Consider the following 19,271-nt stretch of genomic DNA (forward strand, 5'->3'; position numbering starts at 1 on the left):
TCCAGCTCTCTGCTTTGGCCTGGGAAAGCAGTAGAAGATGGCCCAAGTCCTTGGGCCCCTGCACCCACATGGGAGACCCAGAAGAAGCTCCTGGCTCCTGGCTTCGGATCGGCTCAGCTCCGGCCATTGCAGCCATTTGGGGAGTGAACCATCGGATGGAAGACCTCTCTCTCTCTCTCTCTCTCTCTCTCTGCCTCTCCTTCTCTCTCTGTGTAACTCTGACTTTCAAGAAAAATAAATAAAACTTTAAAAAAAAAAGCTACTACAGTATCACATGATCACATGGTACTAGATTAATACGTAAAATTTTTGTGTCTCAATAAAAATAAGAAAATGTTTTAAAAACAAAACAACGCCAAACAAAAAACAACAGAGAAAACAGAATGGTGGTTGTCAGGGGCTGGAAGATGGAAGTTGTTATTTAACAGATACAGAGATTCCACTGTGGGAGATACAAACGGTTTGGAGATGGATGGTGATAGTGGTTCAAAACAGTATGAATATACTTAGTATCACTCAACTATACACTTGAAATAGTTAAGACAGTAACTTGTTACATATTATTTACCACAACTTAAAAAAATTGAAGCAAAAAATGTTAGTTGTATGCTGCCAAGGTTTTGTGTTGAGAGCATTTTTGTTGTGAAGGCAGTCTCACCTGATCATGCATAAGTGCTGCAATGTGTGTTGTTTTGCCTCCAGGTGCTGCACACAAGTCTAGAATTTTCTCTCCAGGTTGAGGATTTAGCACATGAGTTACTACAGCAGATGGCAAATTCTATAAGGAAAAAATACAATCAATTATCAATGATTGATCATAAATATTTTAGTATTTTTAGAGAGAGATAGAGACCCAATCTGCCAATTCACTACCCAAATGTCTGCAATAGCTGGAAATGGGACAGACTGAAGCTAGGAGCCATAAATTTAATCCATGACTTCCATATGGGTGGCAGGGATCCAAGTACTAGGATCTCTCTCCCAGAGTGTACATTAACAGTTAGCTAGAATCAGGGACAGAGTCAGGACTTACATATAAATACTCTAATATAGGATATGGGCATCTCAATGGTATATTTAACTGGTAAGTCAAATGCCCATCCCTCTCTATCAAACATAAAGAAATCTTCGGACACAACACATACAGTGTCTTCAAGTATGCCAAGAGTGCAGTTTTTGCATGTTGGGCAATTAACAATTTCCAACAATATCCAATGATTTCATACACAACACACATACACTAACACACACAACACACCTGTATGTGAACATTCAGGACTTATTTCCTAGTTAGTTCCATATTTCTTCCCTGATAAAATGTTTTCTGAGTATGTAAAAAAAAAAAAAAAATCTTATTGCCTTTTCTTAATTCCAATGGTTCTCAATATTTTGGAAGCTAGAAAACTCTAAAAATACAAGAATGATCCATATTTCTTTCCCAAAACAATTTACACAATTTCCCTATTTCACTAGGAAAAAATACTGGCTATTTCTGGTGACATCTGAAAATATATTAGAAATTATAAAACCCAAAATACCTCATCTATAGCAGTAAGATATTAAATCATTAATTTGGACAAGATTACACAGCCCTGAATAGAATAGTATCACAAATAATTCATTTTTAGTAAGCTTAGCCTACTATGCCACAGTGCCAGCCCCCATTTCTATAATTATTTGATAAGAAAAAAGTAGGTTTCAGTTCATTCTCATCAAAATCAATATACATTACACTAATACATCTTTAAGAAGTAGGAGATTGTTGCAACATCCTCAAATAAATGCAAAATCACCACTTCAGAAAAAGCAAAATAGTAAGAAAGGAGTTACACACAACCAAAGTTTCCCTCTCTCTGTGAATAAAGAATTAAAATACATGCCAATAATTTAGAAACTTGAAGAGCAATCCATCAACAGTAAACACTAAAAACTAACCTATTACAGATAGTTTATCTCAACAAGATCTAATTTATTCCAAAAATTCTTAAAAATTTCACTTCCATAAAAAAACACTAACAGGTATGTGGTTGCTAAAGACTTAGTGGTTCTTCATCTCCAGACATCTGGTTATGCATCATTCCTAACAGTAACATTAATGATCTGGCCAAACATCACAGAAATTTCCAAACATACACAATACATTAAAAAAACTTTCAGGTCATAAAATAAGTTGAAATATGAAATTACATGTTAAGAAGCTTCATTAAATAATCAAATGATAGTGTTTTCTAAAAACAATCTACTCTTTCTACAGTTATTTCTCAATCCTGGCTACACAACTCAATCACTTGGTGAGCTTAGGATAAAAGGTCTGATTCTCATCTAAAATAGGTAAGCCACAATTTTTAGCAATAGAGCATCAGTCTTAAAATCTTCCCAGGTGTGACGGGTGGTTGGTGCAGTGGTTAAGATGCAGCTTGAGATGTTCACATCCTTTAATTAAATGCCTGCTTCAAGTCCCAGCTCCACTTCAGATTCATTTCCTGCTGAAGTGCATCTTGGGAGGTAACACAGTTCAAGATTCAGGCCCTGCCACTCATGAGGGAGACCAGACTGAATTTCCAGTTCCTGGCTTCAGACTCAACCAGCCCAGTCCCAGATGTTGTGGGCATTGGGAAGCAAACTAGCAGATTTAAGATCTCTGTCTCTGCCTTTCAAATAAATTCTAAAAAATCCCCGCAAGTGATTCTAAAGTGTATTCAGCTGTGCACTGTTGCCAGCCTACAGTGTTTCTCAACCTTAGCTGCATATTAGAATCATCTGGGAATCTTTTTTTTCAAGATTTATATATTTATTTGAAAGGCAGTTACAGAGAGACAGTGAGAGACACACACAGAGATAGAGATTTCTCATCCTCTGGCTTACTCCCCCAAATAGCCTCAATGCCAGGGCTGGTCCAGGGCAAAACCAGGAGCTTCATCCAGGTCCCACATGGGTGGCAGGGATCCAAGCACTTCGGCCATCTTCTGCTGCTTTCCCAGGCACACTAGCAGGGAGTGGAGCAGCTGGGATAGGAACTAGTGCACATATGGGATGCTGGTCTCACAGGCAGTGGCTTTACCCACTAAGCTACAACACCAGCCCCAGGGGAAGCTTTCAAACATCCTAACCCAGCCCCATCCCAGACTAAGCATTTCAGGTGATAGGGTCCAGGACGCAGTATTTATTTGAAGCTCTCCAGATTCTCTATCCATAGCTGGCTCTTAAAATCAACTGTTTGGGGTCAACACTGTAGCATGGCAGGTACTGCTTCCTCCAATGCCAGTATCCCAAATGGGCACTGGTTCATGTCCCAGCAGCTCCACTTCTGACCCAGCACCCTGCTAGCTAATGCCCTGGAAAAATCAAAAGATGGCTCAAGTGTTTGGACCTCTGCCCCTATGTGGGAGATGTGGATGAAGCTCCTGGCTTTGACCTAAACCATCACAGGCCGTTGTGGTCATCTGGGGAGCAAACCAGAGGATGGAAGACCACTTCGTTTCTCCCTCTCTGTAACTCTTTCAAAATACATAAATAAATCTTTAAGAAAAAAATCAGTTGTTCACAAGAAACCAGGCAATTCAAGAATTCAGTTTTTGGTAGCATTTTTTTCTCCCAGTTCTCTTAGAAAGTAACTTTTAAAGTAGTTGTAAGTATTACACTGTTAATCCTTTATCTGACAATTTTATCTCAATTGTGAAGGGCAGTTTCATAATTTTAATTCTGTGGATTGTGTTTAAGCAACTTAAAAGTTTTCTTTTGATTCTGAAAAACCAAGTGACATTGTAAAGCTATAATTTTAATGAGTTTTAATGATTATGGGCAAGGATCCCATTAACTTTATAAAGTCATGTGCTAAAATTAAAAATATGTTATCAATGGACCCTCACCATGTCATCCCAGAAAACACCTCAATGTGAAGATTTTGGAAGCAGCAAAGGGAGATAATAGTTTTCCAGGGAAAGGCAAGGCAAGAGGCTTCAAACAAGAAAGAAAAATTTTAAAAACACACATTTTCCAATAGAATTACATAATTACACATGTTCTACATACTGCCTCCAGGAATCACAAAAAAAAAAAAAAGGCTACTAGTTGCCAAAATCTTGTGCCTACTAGGTATGATTTCTTCAAGTTGTAACTTCTTTACCAGTCACCCGTGAATCACTTCATCTTTACATGTTATCTGGTTACTGAACATGATTCAAGAAACAGTATCACAGAGCTGGTGTTGTGGCATACCAGGTAAAGCCACTGCCGGCAGCTCCCATACAGCATCCTGTATGGGCTCTGGTTTGTGTCCTGGCTGCTCTACTTCTGATCTAGCTCCCTAACAGTGGCCTGGGAAAAGCAAGAGAAGATGGTCCAAGTACTTGGGCCCCAATGTGGCAGACCTTCAGCCTGGCCCAGCTCCGCCACTGAGGTCATCTCAGGAGCGAACCAGGAGATGCAAGACCTCTGTTTCTTCCTCTCTCTTTTAATTTTTTTTTATTTTTTTTTTTAATTTTTGACAGGCAGAGTGGATAGTGAGAGAGAGAGAGACAGAGAGAAAGGTCTTCCTTTTTGCTGTTGGTTCACCCTCCAATGGCTGCTGCGGCCGGCGCGCTGCGCTGATCCGATGGCAGGAGCCAGGTGCTTATCCTGGTCTCCCATGTGGTGCAGGGCCCAAGCACTTGGGCCATCCTCCACTGCACTCCCTGGCCACAGCTCTCTCTCTCTTTGGAACTCTGACTTCCAAACAAAGAAATAAATATTTTAAAAAAGGGAAAGAAATCATGTTGTTGAAGTACCAACACACACATGAAAAAATGCTCAGTACTGCTAGCCAACAACTAAATGCAAATAAAAACCACAGTGAAGTCTCAGCTCCTCCTAGTTAGAATGCTTGTTATCTGAAAGTCAAAAAATAACAAATATGGCAAAGAGATGGGAAAAAGGGAACCCTAATAAACCACTGGCAGGAACACAAATACGTAAACCATTCTGGAAAACAGTAGGGGCATTTCTAAAAAACGGAAAGTGGATCTATCATGTGATTCAACTATCTCATTTCTGGGAATATATCAAAAGGAAATGAAGTCAGCAACTGAAACAGTTAGTTGCATTCCCACATTTACTGCGGCCCAATTCACAATAGCAAAGATACAGACTCAACCTGATGTCCAACAATTGATGACTGGCTAAAGAAAATCTGGAGAGACAAAATGGAATATTACATAGCCATAAAAAGAATGAAATCCTGACATTTGCAATGAAAGATTTCATCATGCTAAGTAAAACAAGCTAGAAATAGGAAGACAAATCCAATGTTTTCTCTCATATGGGGAAATACACAGAAATATATAGAGTATAAAAAGTGTGTGAATGCCGTATTGCTTGGTATGCAATTATAAACATTGTCTTCACTGAATTATACCTTCTATATACTCCTCTTTCCTCACTACATGATTCTTATCATGAACCTCACATTATGTGAGTGATTAATGTTAGTACCTACACTTTCAAGAAAAATAGTGTGTATGTGTATGGATGTAATATTTACAAATGATGTGAATGACATACCTTAGCTGACATTCTGTGAGTCTGCTGTGTATCCCGCTTCCCATGATGGATCGTTCTCTCCCTTTTTGATTCTATCAGTTAGTATTAGCAGACACTAGTCTTGTTTGTGTGATCCCTTTGACTCTTAGACCTATCAGTGTGATCAATTGTGAACTGAAATTGATCACTTGGACTAGTGAGATGGCATTGGTACGTGCCACCTTGATGGGATTGTATTGGAATCCCCTGGCACGTTTCTAACTCCACCGTTTGGGGCAAGTCTGATTGAGCATGTCCCAAATTGTACATCTCCTCCCTCTCTTATTCCCACTCTTATATTTAACAGGGATCACTTTTCAGTTAAAATTTAAACACCTAAGAATAATTGTGTGTTAATTACAGAGTTCAACCAATAGTACTAGAACAAAAAAAAAATACTAAAATAGATAAAGTATTACACTGTACATCAACAGTCAGGACAGGAGCTGATCAAGTCACTGTTTCTAAAATTTAAAAAATGAAACAGAGTACTGAACACAAGTTAATGAGTATTATCTGGAGGCCAGCGTTGTGGCATAGTGGGCAAAGCTACCACCTGGAACACTAGCATCCAATATGGGCAGCAGCTCAGGTCCCAGCTGCTCTACTTCTGATCCAGCTACCTGCTAATGTACCTGGGAAACCAGTAAAGGCTGGCCTAAGTGCTTGGGTCTGCAACTGTACCCACGTGAGAGACCCAGAAGCAGCTCCTGGCTCAGCTGTTGCAGCCATTTGGGGAGTGAAACAGAAGATGAAGGTATCTCTCTCTTTCTTTCTCTCTCTTTATGTCTCTTCCTCTCTCTGTAACTGCCTTTCAAATAAATAATTTTTTTTTTAAATGTTAACTTGCAGGAAGATCAGCTGAGATTTTTTTACATGACTTTGAAAAATGCCAAGGAAGACAGAATTTTGGATTTAAAGTGAAACAGTGAGGGCCGGTGCTATGGCGCAGTGGACTAAGCCTCTGCCTGCAGCACTGGCATCCCAATCCGCAGTGAACCAGCGGATGGAAGACCTTTCTCTCTGTGTCTCCCTCTGTAACTCTGCCTTCCAAATATATAAATTTTTTTTAAAAAGAAAAAACTGAATCACCATCAGAAGCCAGAGGAGGGGGGCCGGCGTGGGGTAGAACATTAAACCACCACTTATGACACCATCAACCCTCACCAGATTGAGAGTTACAATTTCCTGTGAGTGTACCTGGTAAGGTAGCACAATAACGGTCCAAATATTTGGGGCCTTGCCACCCCTGTGGGAGACCCAGATGAAGTTCCTAACTCCTGACTTTGACCTGGGCCAGCCCTGCAAATTGGGGAATTTGAAGCATTTGGGGAATGAACCACCAAATCAAAGATCGCTCTCCCCAGAGGGGAGGGTGTTGCTCACACCCCCACCCCTTCCTGGTTCCTCTGCTTTTCAAATAAATAACTCTTTAAATAAAATAAAAATGAAGCCAGAAGAGACTAGGAGACATGCTAATTAAATGCAGTAAGGAATGCTAGATTGGATCCTGGATAAGAAAAAGGACATCAGGGACCTGCTGTGGCTTAGCGGGTTAACGCCCTGGCCTGAAGCACCCACATTCCATATGGGCAGTGGTTGGAGAGCCGGCTGCTCCACTCCCTATCCAGCTTTCTGCTATGGCCTGGGAAAGCAGTGGAGGATGGCCCAAGTCCTTGGGGCCCTGCACCCCTGTGGGAGATACGGAAGAAGCTCCTGGCTCCTGGCTTCCGATCGGCGCAGCTCTGGCCATTGCAGCCAATTAGGGAGTGAACCATCAGGTGGAAGACCTCTCTCTCTCTCTCTCTCTCTCTCATTCTCTCTCTCTTTTTCTCCTCTTTTTGTGTAACTCTTTCAAATAAATAAATAAATCATAAAAAGGACATTAGAGGAAAAATTGGTAAAATCTGAGTAACACTTGGTATTTATAGTAATGTGACATACACAACATTCAGACTTTTGTGTGTAATACATTTAATATGGTAATGTTAATAAGAATGCAGCAGGGTTGATATCTGTTTCCACAAATGTACCATGGAAATTTAAGGTACTACAATTAGGAAAAACTGGGTAAAGGCTATAGAGGAACTCATATACAGGAAATATTGGCTATTCTATAATTTTCAAATTATATTCTGTAATTCTAAAATTATTCCAAAAAATTTTTTATTCAAAAAACATCACCAAGAAGAAGCCCTAGAAGTCTGTACTTTTTTTTTTTTTTGTGACAGAGTAGATAGTGAGAGAGAGAGAGAGAGAGAGAGAAAGGTCTTCCTTTTTGCCGTTGGTTCACCCTCCAATGGCTGCTGCGGCCGGCGCATCACGCTGTTCCGAAGCCAGGAGCCAGGTGCTTCTCCTGGTCTCCCATGCAGGTGCAGGGCCCAAGGACTTGGGCCATCCTCTACTGCCTTCCCGGGCCATAGCAGAGAGCTGGCCTGGAAGAGGGGCAACCGGGATAGAACCCAGCGCCCCAACCGGGACTAGAACCCAGTGTGCAGGCACCGCAAGGCAGAGGATTAGCCTGTTAAGCCACGGCGCCGGCCAGAAGTCTGTACTTTTTAAAAGTTCAAAACATGGGGGCCAATGCTGTGGCACAGGAGGTTAAGCTACTGCCTGCAGCACCAGCATTTCATAGGGGCACCAGTTCAAGTCCTGGCTGCTCCACTTCGGATCCAGCTCCCTGTTAATGCGCCTGAGAAAGCAGCAGAAGATGGTGAAATGTGTTTGGGACCCTACCATACCCACAAAGGAGACCTAGATGAAACTCCTTTCTTCTAGCTTTGGCCAGCTCAGCCCTGCCATCGCAGCCATCCGGTGAGCAACCCAGTGGATGAAGATTGCTTTCTATTTCTCCCTCTATAGAACTGACATTCACAATAAAACAGTAAAAATCTTTAAAAAAAAGTAATCCTCAGATGCTCAAGTATGCCCACAAAGAAGGGTGATAACTGTTTAATCCACACATTCCAAATGTATCTTACTGTCAACAAAATTAAATGTCAAACTTTTCTATTTACCAAAAATTACTATATAAGACTTCAAGGACAATAACAATGGAAAAATAAATCCACATTCTGAAAGAAAATTTATTCTTCCTGTGTTCCCTTGGAACTTTCTTAAGGGAAATCAGTATCATCCCATCCTGATCTGCATTTAATTAAGTTATTTAGGTTTTACTGAGTAAGACTTGGCCCAGTACAGAAACTGGTGGTCCTGAATTAGTTTGAAAAGGGAGATTCAATACAAAAAGATCAACCAGTTTCTGATAGCAACTCAATAGTGACCACAAAGTCATGGGAAACTGCGAAAAAAGCACTTGCAAAGCAAAATGTAACTTGAGTTTCTTGGAGCTCCCAGCTCCCCCGGCTATGGACTCAGCAGATCCAAACTGGGGCCCTGCAGGTGATACAGACTCAGGTCTGCCAAGGGTCTCGTTGGGAGCACTGGCATAGGGTCAAGAACACAGGCTTCAAGTCAGAAAATCCTGCGTTAATATTTTAGCTTTGCTGATTTCCATCTACATAGCACACAGCGAACCACTCATTTAAGTCACTGAAAAATCATCCAGTATCTATTAAGTGCTATGCACTTCAGTTTCCTGAGTCTACATTTCCTTATCTATGCAATTGAGGGTTTTTAAGAAGCAAATGAAATAATGCACATAAAATACTCAGAACAGTACACAGAATACAGAAAACACTCAATATTACTTATTACTATTATCATTATTTTTAATAAGCTTCATTGCCTGACTGGTGGTCACCAAGATAAATTACATAAAATAAAACAGTTTTCACTAGGGAAATGATGAAAGGTTACATTCTACTCTCAGATAACAAAACTTTACCCCAGCAGTCGGGTTTCATGTCCCTTGCTATTGGTTGACAAAGACCATAGTTCCATGGTGTAGCTTAAGTATTATTAATCACAAAATGATCCCCAATTTATAGTTCATTAAGTCATCACCAAGCTGATGTTAAGGTTTGAGGCAGTTTGAGAATGGGGTGAGGACGCAGCTACTGGCAGCAAAAAAAAAAAAAAAAAAAAAGCAAAAAGAAAACTTTATGCTGAAGTACAGTTTATACTTTTTCCTCTTAAGTCAGTATTAATTATGGGATAAATAAACAGGTACCTGATCCCTTATTATCAAATCAAAGGGAAAAATATTGCATGACTAGTTGCTACTTACAAGGAAGTACAGATATCACTAGTAATGATTCAGGGATATGATGTCAAAATGACCACAGTGCTTGAAAATGGATTATTAAGAGTATCTGAAAAAGTTCATGGAAAAGTGGAATTAAGAATGTTTATTTCTAGGCAAAAATATTTAAAATCTACCCACAGGTTTTTCACAATACACATTTTTCACTAATTTTTGAAGACTCTTTGTATGTGTATTTCAAAGTTTTTTTGTACCAAAATCAATTTTTAATTTGATCTGTTATGACTTTTTGAAGTTCTCTTATACAACAAACAAATATATAGAACTAAAACTAAAACAGGGACCGGCACTGTGGTGTAACGGGTTAAGCTGTCCCATCTGCTCCACTTCTGATCCAGCTCCCTGCTAATGTGGCTGAGAAAGCAGTGGAAAGCGGCCTAAGTCCTTGGGCCCCTGTACCTATGTGGGAGACCCAATAGAAGCTCTTGAATTCGGACTGGCCCAGCTCCCACCACTGCAGCCATTTCAGGAGTGAGCCAGCGAGTGGAAGATCTCTCTCTCTGCCTCTGCCTCTGCCTCTCCCTCTCTTTAACTCTGCCTTTCAAGTAAAATAAATAAGTCTTAAAAAACAAGAACCTACCAACCAATCAAGAAAACCCCAGGATTCATGAGCAATTACATACTAGGTTATATAACCCAATGAATTACATTATCAGTCATGTGAAATTAGATAATAAATATAAATCTGTTTTTCTGTTTACTCACAACAGAAATAACATCTGGATTTATAAAATGTCTCTTGGTTTAATACTGAGAAGAAAGCAATGGCACCTGAACTTAGGCTTGCATTCAAACACTACCAATTACCAAAACCCTAACAGACCTGGTCATCCATATGTTCATCAGATATTAAGAAAAAAAGTAATAATAATATCATGTAATCAGCAGACTGTAACAAATAAAATGTGTTAATGTACATGAAAGTACTGAATAAACAGGACAAGGGAAGATAAACTGTCCTATCACATTAACTGATAACCACTGGACGAAAAGTCTGATAGCAGGAAATCATTTGAAACTTCCTCAAAGTTCCAAATGGAACACAAATGCATATAAAATGCATGCATTATTTAAGGGTCAATATAATATTCTGAGGTGGAAAGCCTTAATTTTATTAAGTTAAGAAGTCATCATAGGGCAAAGGACAATTTTTAAAAATTTTCAAATCAATTAAAAAATAAAAGGATATTTATAGTTTTTCCTAACTGCTTAATAACTGCTTAACCAAAAGTAGGCCAGAAAATATATGTAAATATAAAAAAAGTTGATGAAAGAAGAAAAAAACTCTTAGATTTCATAATTTCACTGATATTTCAGTATCACTGAATATTTTATTTCTAGAAATACTTACCTGTAAATATAAGTAACTGGATAGTACATTATCAAATGAAGGGCTGAGATATACTGGTTCTGTCATTCTTATCCCTATTCCTCTGAAAAATAGGAAATCTAACATTAGTCAGTATAAATTACATAGTCTACAAACTGCATTTCTAGGAACGCACCCAAGTACAAAGTCAAATATGAAATGCTCTGCTTTTTTTAAAACCTCATTTATTCAACACCAAAACACTTAGAATAGTCCTGTAAATTATTTTTGAATTTTTATGTGCAGGAAAGTAGGAGGCCAACAGAATTAAAAGGGATAAGGTTACATAAGCTTTTTATTTAGGCACAGAGTTTCTTCAGCAATTTGAACAGACTAAACGGCAAAAAAGACCAGATTTTATTGATTGATCATTCTAATCTTCCTGGTAGTACATTGATGAGCAGTTATTGGCCTCTCTATTTAAAAAACATTTTGTGAATGAAGCAGTTTGCAATGAATTCTACTAGATTCCTGTATGAAAAATGTTTTATTACCTTTTTAAATTTTATTTTTTTATTTTATTTTTAAAGATTTACTGTATTTGAGAGTTAGAGTTACAGACAATGAGAGGGAGAGACAGAGAGAAAGGTCTTCCTTCTGTTGGTTCACTCCCCAAATGGCTGCAACAGCCAGAGCTGTGCCGATCTAAAGCCAGACACTTCTTCCTGGTCTCCCACGTGGGTGCAGGGGCCCAAGGACTTAGGCCATCTTCCACTGCTTTCCCAGGCCATAGCAGAGAGCAGGACTGGAAGTGGAACAGCCGGGACTACAACCGGCACCTACTTAGGACGCCAGCACCGCAGGCAGAGAATTAACCTACTATGCCATGGCACCGGCCCCCTGTTTTTTAATTTTATTTGAAAGGGAAGTGGAGATACAGAGATTTTCCATCCACTGGTTCACTCTCTACACACCTGCAACAGCTGGGGCCAGGCTAGGCAGAAGCCAGAAACCTGTATCTCAATACAGATCTGCCACGTCAGAGGCAGGACCTAAGCATCTGAGTCATCATTTGCTGCCTCCAAGGATATGCATTAACAAGAAACAGGATTGGAAGCAGATGAACCGGAACATGAATGAGGCACTCCAATATGGGATGCTGATATCCCAAGCAGCATCTTAACCACTGTACCAAACACCTGTCCTTCCTCTCATCTTTTTACAGACTAACTGCTTGTATACTGACATAATTCTATGACTTTTTCTATCTTCATCACATTTTATGAGTGTCAGTGGAGCTGGTCAGAGCAGGAAAAGCTAGGACTCAGACTGGCCTGGGTTATGACTCATAAAGACAAATGTCACAATCTGCGAGGTGGTCAGAGACTACCAGAGTTAATAAAGAACTTAGTAACACTATTAGATAAGACAAGCAGGATGCATAAGGATGATCTTCAAACTGTTCGTGGAAGATGTATTTTATGAAAAAAAACTATGCATGGATTTATTTGCACCAAGATAATATTATCTTTTAATTTCATTTTCTGTAAACTTACTGAAATGCCACCATAACAACTGGAGGAAACAAAAAGAGAGCGAGCTGGCAAGAGCAATGATAGAGTCCTCAAACTAAATGGAGGACAACTTGATAGCTTACAGACTTATGAGTTGGTCCTGGTAGAGAAAACATCACACACACAGTTTGTACCCCACTTAATGTTGGCAGGGTAAACACATGCTGGCCTTTGAAGTGAAATAACTTCTGTAGATAGGAGCATCCCTCAACAAGTTCACAGAAAAATGTATATTATGAAAAAGCTAAGAATGGATTTCAAAAAATTGTGTACCAAAATAAACTTACCTTTTAATTCCATTTTTCCATGAAGTACCCTCATGTGAACTGCAGAGGGTATGACTATGAACTTCCCTTAGTTCTAACTGTGTTCTACTGTTAGACTAACACTGACTCCTTGTATGCCTTTTCCCCATCCCCTATATTGCCTAAATCATTTGTTTACCACTTGAAATCTGAATCTGCAGTTTACATCATAGTGAAGTCTCAGTCCTCACTCCAGTCAGGATCAAACCAAAAACAACTATATTCACTTCCCACTCATGGAGTTCCTGCCCCAGAGCAGAAAATGCACAAAGTGGGCCATGTCATGGCACTGTGGCGTAAGCTGTCAAGCAGCTGCCTATGCTGCTGGCATCCTATATAGGCACCAGTTCAAGCCCCAGCTGCTCCACTTCCAATCAAGCTCTCTGCTAATGTGCCTGGGAAAGCAGTAGATGACAGTTTACGTGCTTGAATCCTTGCCACCTACATGGGAGTCCCTGATGGAGTTCCAGGTACCTGGCTTCATCCTGGCTCAGCCTTGGCTGTTGTGGTCATTTAAGAGAATGAACTAGTGGATAGAAAATTTATTTCTCCCTCTCTCTTTCAAATAAACAAACTAAATATTTTTTAAAAGAATACACAAAGGAATCTTCTGAAGTATTAAAGCCTCACATTCAAATCAGTAGTTTGTTGAGAAGGGCTGTATTCTTAACTTGATCAATGTCAGCTCCCACCTAGAGTCCAGACCCATTATTGAACATTTTGAATTTCACAACCTGTTTACTCCCTTGTAACTTAATCAATTTTCTGATTTGCAGAACTCTGAAAAACACTTAAACTTTAAAATCTATATGCCTTCCTTGCTAACCCAGTTACTACCTGGTATTTTAATTCCTGGTGTGCTTGACTAACTCCTCCTAATCATGCTGACCACCAGCACCAGTGAATACATCTACAGTATTTAACTAAAATAGCATGACAAAGAATAACATAAACAAATTACTATTCAGGTATGCTATATTACATGTTTCTCTTAAAACTATTTTTGTAGCCATGTATCTTCATCTATTAATCCAAAGTATAAAATCACATATGATACAAGTCTGTTAGTAAATTAATCTACTTCCATGGTCTATGAAGGATTTACCCCTCTCATAATTCAAGAAACCAATAGGTCCAACCTCACTAATTAAATGACAAGTCTACCACTAACAGAGTTGGTTCTAAGGATTTTTAAAGAATAAGTATAACAAATTGGGCATACATGTAGTATTTCTATGTTACACAGTATTATTCTTCTCACAAAGAAACACATCACATGATAACTGAAAAAGCTGAATCTAAAAACCAATAGTTTTTTTTTGAAGATGGCTGCCTACTATCACCATCACCCAATCATTTTCAGAACATTGTTCAACAAATATTATTCAGCTCAGTAACCACATTAACTATGGTAGGAGAATGAAGAATGAACACTAACAACAAATTAAAGAATGCAGTGAAAATATCAATTCCCTATCTTGGGGTCAGCGCTGTGGTGTAGTGGGTAAGGCCACCACCTGAAATAATGGCATCCCATATGGGCACCAGTTCAAGTCCCGGCTACTCCACTTCAAATCCAGCTCTCTGCTATGGCCTGGGAAAGCAATAGGAGATGGCCCAAGTCCTCGGGCCCCTGCACCCGTGTGGGAGATCCAGAAGAAAGCTCCTGGCTCTTTGCTTCTGATTGGCTCAGCTCCAGCCACTGCAGCCATCTGGGAGTAAACCAGCGGACAGAAGACATCTCTCTCTCTCTCCATCTCTCTCTGCTTCTCTGTAACACTTTCAAATAAATGAAATCTTTAAAAAAAAAATTCCCTAACTGAAACCCAAAGATGAATACAGTAAAATATGCACAATCTCCTTTTTCTTAAAACCTTCTAGAACTAAAATCTTTGTTCTTGGCCATTTAGAAAATGTGGCTAACAGCCAGCACCACAACTCACTTGGCTAATCCTCTGCTTGCGGTGACGGCACCCCGGGTTCTAGTCCCGGTTGGGGCGCCGGATTCTGTCCCAGTTGCTCCTCTTCCAGTACAGCTCTCTGCTGTAGCCAGGGAGTGCAGTGGAGGATGGCCCAGGTCCTTGGGCCTTGTATCCACATGGGAGACCAGGAAGAAGCACCTGGCTCCTGGCTTTGGATCGGCGCAGCGCGCCAGCTGTAGCAGCCCTTTGAGGGGGTGAACCAACAGAAGGAAGACCTTTCTCTCTGTCTCTCTCTCTCTCACTGTCTAACTCTGCCTGTCCAAAAAAAAAATGTGGCTATCTAGATTTAGGGAATTCAATAGTGTTTTTTCTTCAGAAGAATTAATTTCAAACTATAAACCAAAATTGCTGTAACATGAAAAACAGTTCCAACAATCAGGGATATGGTCTACTTCTAGACAGACAAATTTACAGCTTTTACCATGTCTATGTCAGCTGTCAACTTTGAATAAACAAAGCTGCCCACAGAACTCTTAAAACAGTCTGGGGGGAAAAAAAGAAAAGCTAAGTAAAATAAGTACCAGATTGGCCATAGATTTAATTTATTTAGAACTACTGGCAACTAGAGATGATTTTAAAACTGTAATTTGGTTTGAATAAATCCATACATTTTGATCATAAATATTCATGTGAGTATTAACTTTCTGATAAAATTTATGAATTAAAAATGTTTTAACTTTTAATGATTTATTTGAAAGCCAGAGTGGAGGGGTGAGGGGGAAGAGACAGAGAAAAAGACCTTCTATCCACTGGTTCACTCCCTAAGTGGCCACAAAAGGGGGTGGTAGTGACCATCATCAACTAGCTTCCCAGGTGCACTAGCAGGAAGCTGGATTGAAAGCACAGGAGCCAGGACTGGAACTGGAACTCTGATACGGAATTCAAGTGTCTCAAATGGCAGCTGAGTCTACTGCACCAAAACACACACCCCAAAAAATGTTTTAAATTTATAATAAAGCCATAAAGTTCCCTTTTGCCAAATTAAAATATTAAAGATCTGGAGAGGTCACTTAATGTATTCCCTATCAAGATAAGCACTGTTCTTTAAATTTGCAAAAATTTTCAAATCAATAAAATTCAAAGGAGAGTAAAATATCTGACAAAGAATGGCAGGTTGCTTACCTACACTCTTTAATCTGCTCACTTACTGTTTTTGACCTAAAAGCACTTTTTCAAAAAATCATGGAAATATGGATTGAACAATTTTTTCCAGTTGAATTTATACCAAAAGAAATTCATATAATGCAACTAGATACATTTTTATATTGCTTTCAATTTTCTATAAACACAAAAAAGGAAGTTTATTCCTCCACTGCACATGGTAACATACTTTAGTTCAGGCAGCCCATTGAAGATTTCTCTACGGCTTAGTTCAGAAATCCCATTTCCAAGAAATATTTTTGTTCCATCAAATTCTTTGGCCCCTTTCTTACATTCTCCTTTAATATCAGAGTATACGGAAACAACATCTCCAGCTTTCATAACTAGACAAAGAAGAAAAACAGATTATATCAATCTATACTTTTGCAGAAAAACAGTAAAAATTCTTTAAGCTATACTGGGGATCTTATGGACATCAAGAGTGGGTATGAGGCACTTCAAAGTGGCACATTATCTCAATATAATCACTAATAGAAAATTTAACTTTTGACTTTTAAATATTCTTGAACAAAAATCTGACTGAAAATTTTTATTGAAAACAAATAAAATAGTCTTCAAAATATCCTATCTCACTTGGAAATCTTTAGCTGAGCACAGAAAGATCTCTTCCATACAAATTATTTCCCCCAAACTTAATAACCCCTAAAAGATTTCATAGAAATTTTGAACTTGGCTCAATATTCCCAGTTCCAGGTTTCCTTCACAAGGATTCCTCAAAGATGTACACTAAAATCCCTCAAGGAAATCTTTATAAATCCTATAACTCTCTTGGTATTTGTTTTCTTATTATAGCAAAATTAAGGCAGAGATTTTAATAAGCATACACATTCATGTATATGCATATATTATGTATGCATACGGTTAGAACATCTTCAAACTATACTGTCTCTCTCAAGAAAAAAAAAAAAGTAAAATACGGAATTTCATTCCAGGTTCTAGATAATACTCTAACAAATGACATGAGAGCAGCCTGAGGTTTCACAGCAATGTGAAGAATACAAAATAAAATTGTTTCAACATCTTAAATTCTGTTTATCAGTAATCAGCCCCTAAGCAAACGTCACATACATCAATATATGCGGAGAAAAAAACTGACATAGACCTTATCAGATAAAAATCCTTGCTGGCTACAGGAAATGGAAAATCTAGAAAATCTGACAAAGGTAAATTTGAATTATATCTGAGAGATAATTTAATAAATGTTTCCACTTGATAATACACATAAAGTTTGGAGAATTTTTAAAGAAAACATACTTACATTTTGAAGCTGCCACAATTCCTGGAACATAGATGTGGGCTCCTCTTAACACTGCATTGCCACACTGTGCTCCAACAACAACTTCACAATGTTGTTTTTTTATATTCTTTCTAGGGATGTTAAGACAAGCTTATTTATCTATGAGACAGAGAGGCAGGAAACAAGGAGGATAGAAAGAGGGAGAGGGGAGAGAGAGACAGATACAGAGAGCTTCCATCCACTGATTCACTTCACAAATATCCACAATGGTCAGGCAAAGGCTAGGAGCTAGAAACTCAATGCAGGTGTCCCACATGGGTGGCAGGTATGCAATGACATGGGCTATTACCTGCTGCCTTCCAAGGTACACATTTTCAAAAATGCCAGTCAGGAGCCAGGCTGGGTCTCAAACTTAGGCACTTCAAAATGTGACACAAATGAGTTAACCACTATGCCAAACATTCAACTCAGGACAAGAGAAATTTAACAGAAAAATATACCTCCAAAGCCTATCAACTTTTTCAGTGTTTCAATTTAAACTCTTAAAAAAAATTTTTTTTGAAAGAAAATTTCCAGGCTAACTCTAGTTTCCTCCACTTTGGTTGTTTTTTTTTTTTTTTTTTTTTTAAAGATTTTATGTATTTGAAAGGTAGAGTTATAGAGAAAGGGAGGGAGAAATCTAAGAGATCTTCCATCCACTGATTCACTCCCTAAACAGTCCCAACAGCAGATGCTGGTGCCCATGTGGGATGCCAGCATTGCAGACAGCAGCTTAACCCCTCATGCCATAGCGCTGGCCCCAAAATAACCTCTTTAGTCTACATTCTCCCAAATACATAAGAACCTGTAAAAGAGAGGCATAAAGAGAGGGGAAGTAGCTAAAAAGAAGGGCACTTGAAGAAAAGTATCAAAAGAAGTCTATCCCGGTGCTGGCATTGTGGCATAGCAGGTAAAACCACCACCCATGACGCTGGCATCCCACGTGGGAGCCAGCTGGTGTCCTGCTGTTCCACTTCCCATTCAGGATTGGGGCCCCTGCCACTCACGTGGGAGACCTGGATGAAGCTCTGACTTCAGCCCAGGCCAGCCCTGCCCATTACAGCCATCTGGGGAATTAACCAGCAGATAGAAGATCTCTCACTTTCTGTTCCTCCCACTCTCTGTAACTGACTTTTTTTTTTTTTTTTTTTTTTTTTTTTTTTTTTTTTTTTTTTTTGACAGGCAGAGTGGATAGTGAGAGAGAGAGACAGAGAGAAAAGTCTTCCTTTTTGCCATTGGTTCACCCTCCAATGGCCACCGCGGCCGGCGCACTGCGCCTATCCGAAGGCAGGAGCCAGGTGCTTCTCCTGGTCTCCCACGGGGTGCAAGGCCCAAGCACTTGGGCCATCCTCCACTGCACTCCCAGGCCACAGCAGAGAGCTGGCCTGGAAGAGGGGCAACCGGGACAGAATCCAGCGCCCAGACCAGAACTAGAACCTGGGGTGCCGGTACAGCAAGGCGGAGGATTAGCCTATTGAGCCACGGCGCCAGCCTGTAACTGACTTTCAAAATAAATAAATAAAACTTAAGAAAAAAAAGTACATCTGGTAGAAGGCAAGACAAAGGGGTATCAGAAATTGCCAAAACATTTAATAAGAATCACTGTTTTCATAATAGCATTAGGTGAAAAATAGACATTCTATGTCTTCAAACACTAAAAAATACACAAGGGATTAAAAACAAGACAAGTTGGCTGGCGCATGTCAAAAAAAAAAAAAAACAAGACAAGTCTTTTTGCCTTCTTTTGCTGATGAATCTTTTCAAATTCTTCTCAATTTCTCACATCCTATTCACTCCTCAGACCATTAAAATCTGGGTATCACTTCTATCATTGAGGGAAGATTTTTATTTATCATTTTAAAAAGACCTCCTTATTGATTTTG

The 19,271-nt window shown here is 39.3% G+C and overlaps 1 protein-coding gene across 4 annotated transcripts in view; it reads right to left on the bottom strand.

Moving 5' to 3' along the window:
- Positions 1-19,271, bottom strand: part of NSUN6 (NOP2/Sun RNA methyltransferase 6) — a 77,184-nt gene that overhangs the window by 36,819 nt on the left and 21,094 nt on the right. For 3 of the 4 annotated variants that reach the window (XM_062210535.1, XM_062210534.1, XM_062210537.1), the window contains 4 exons: positions 17,371-17,480; positions 16,282-16,435; positions 11,133-11,214; positions 659-778 (listed from right to left, as the gene is read on the bottom strand). In XM_062210535.1, the coding sequence (XP_062066519.1) occupies positions 659-778; positions 11,133-11,214; positions 16,282-16,435; positions 17,371-17,480 (466 nt within the window). The remainder of the gene's footprint in view (positions 1-658; positions 779-11,132; positions 11,215-16,281; positions 16,436-17,370; positions 17,481-19,271) is intronic. The other variant, XM_062210536.1, reaches the window with a different exon arrangement.

This window comes from Lepus europaeus, chromosome 14 (assembly GCF_033115175.1).
Source record: "Lepus europaeus isolate LE1 chromosome 14, mLepTim1.pri, whole genome shotgun sequence".
NCBI classification, from domain to species: domain Eukaryota; kingdom Metazoa; phylum Chordata; class Mammalia; order Lagomorpha; family Leporidae; genus Lepus; species Lepus europaeus.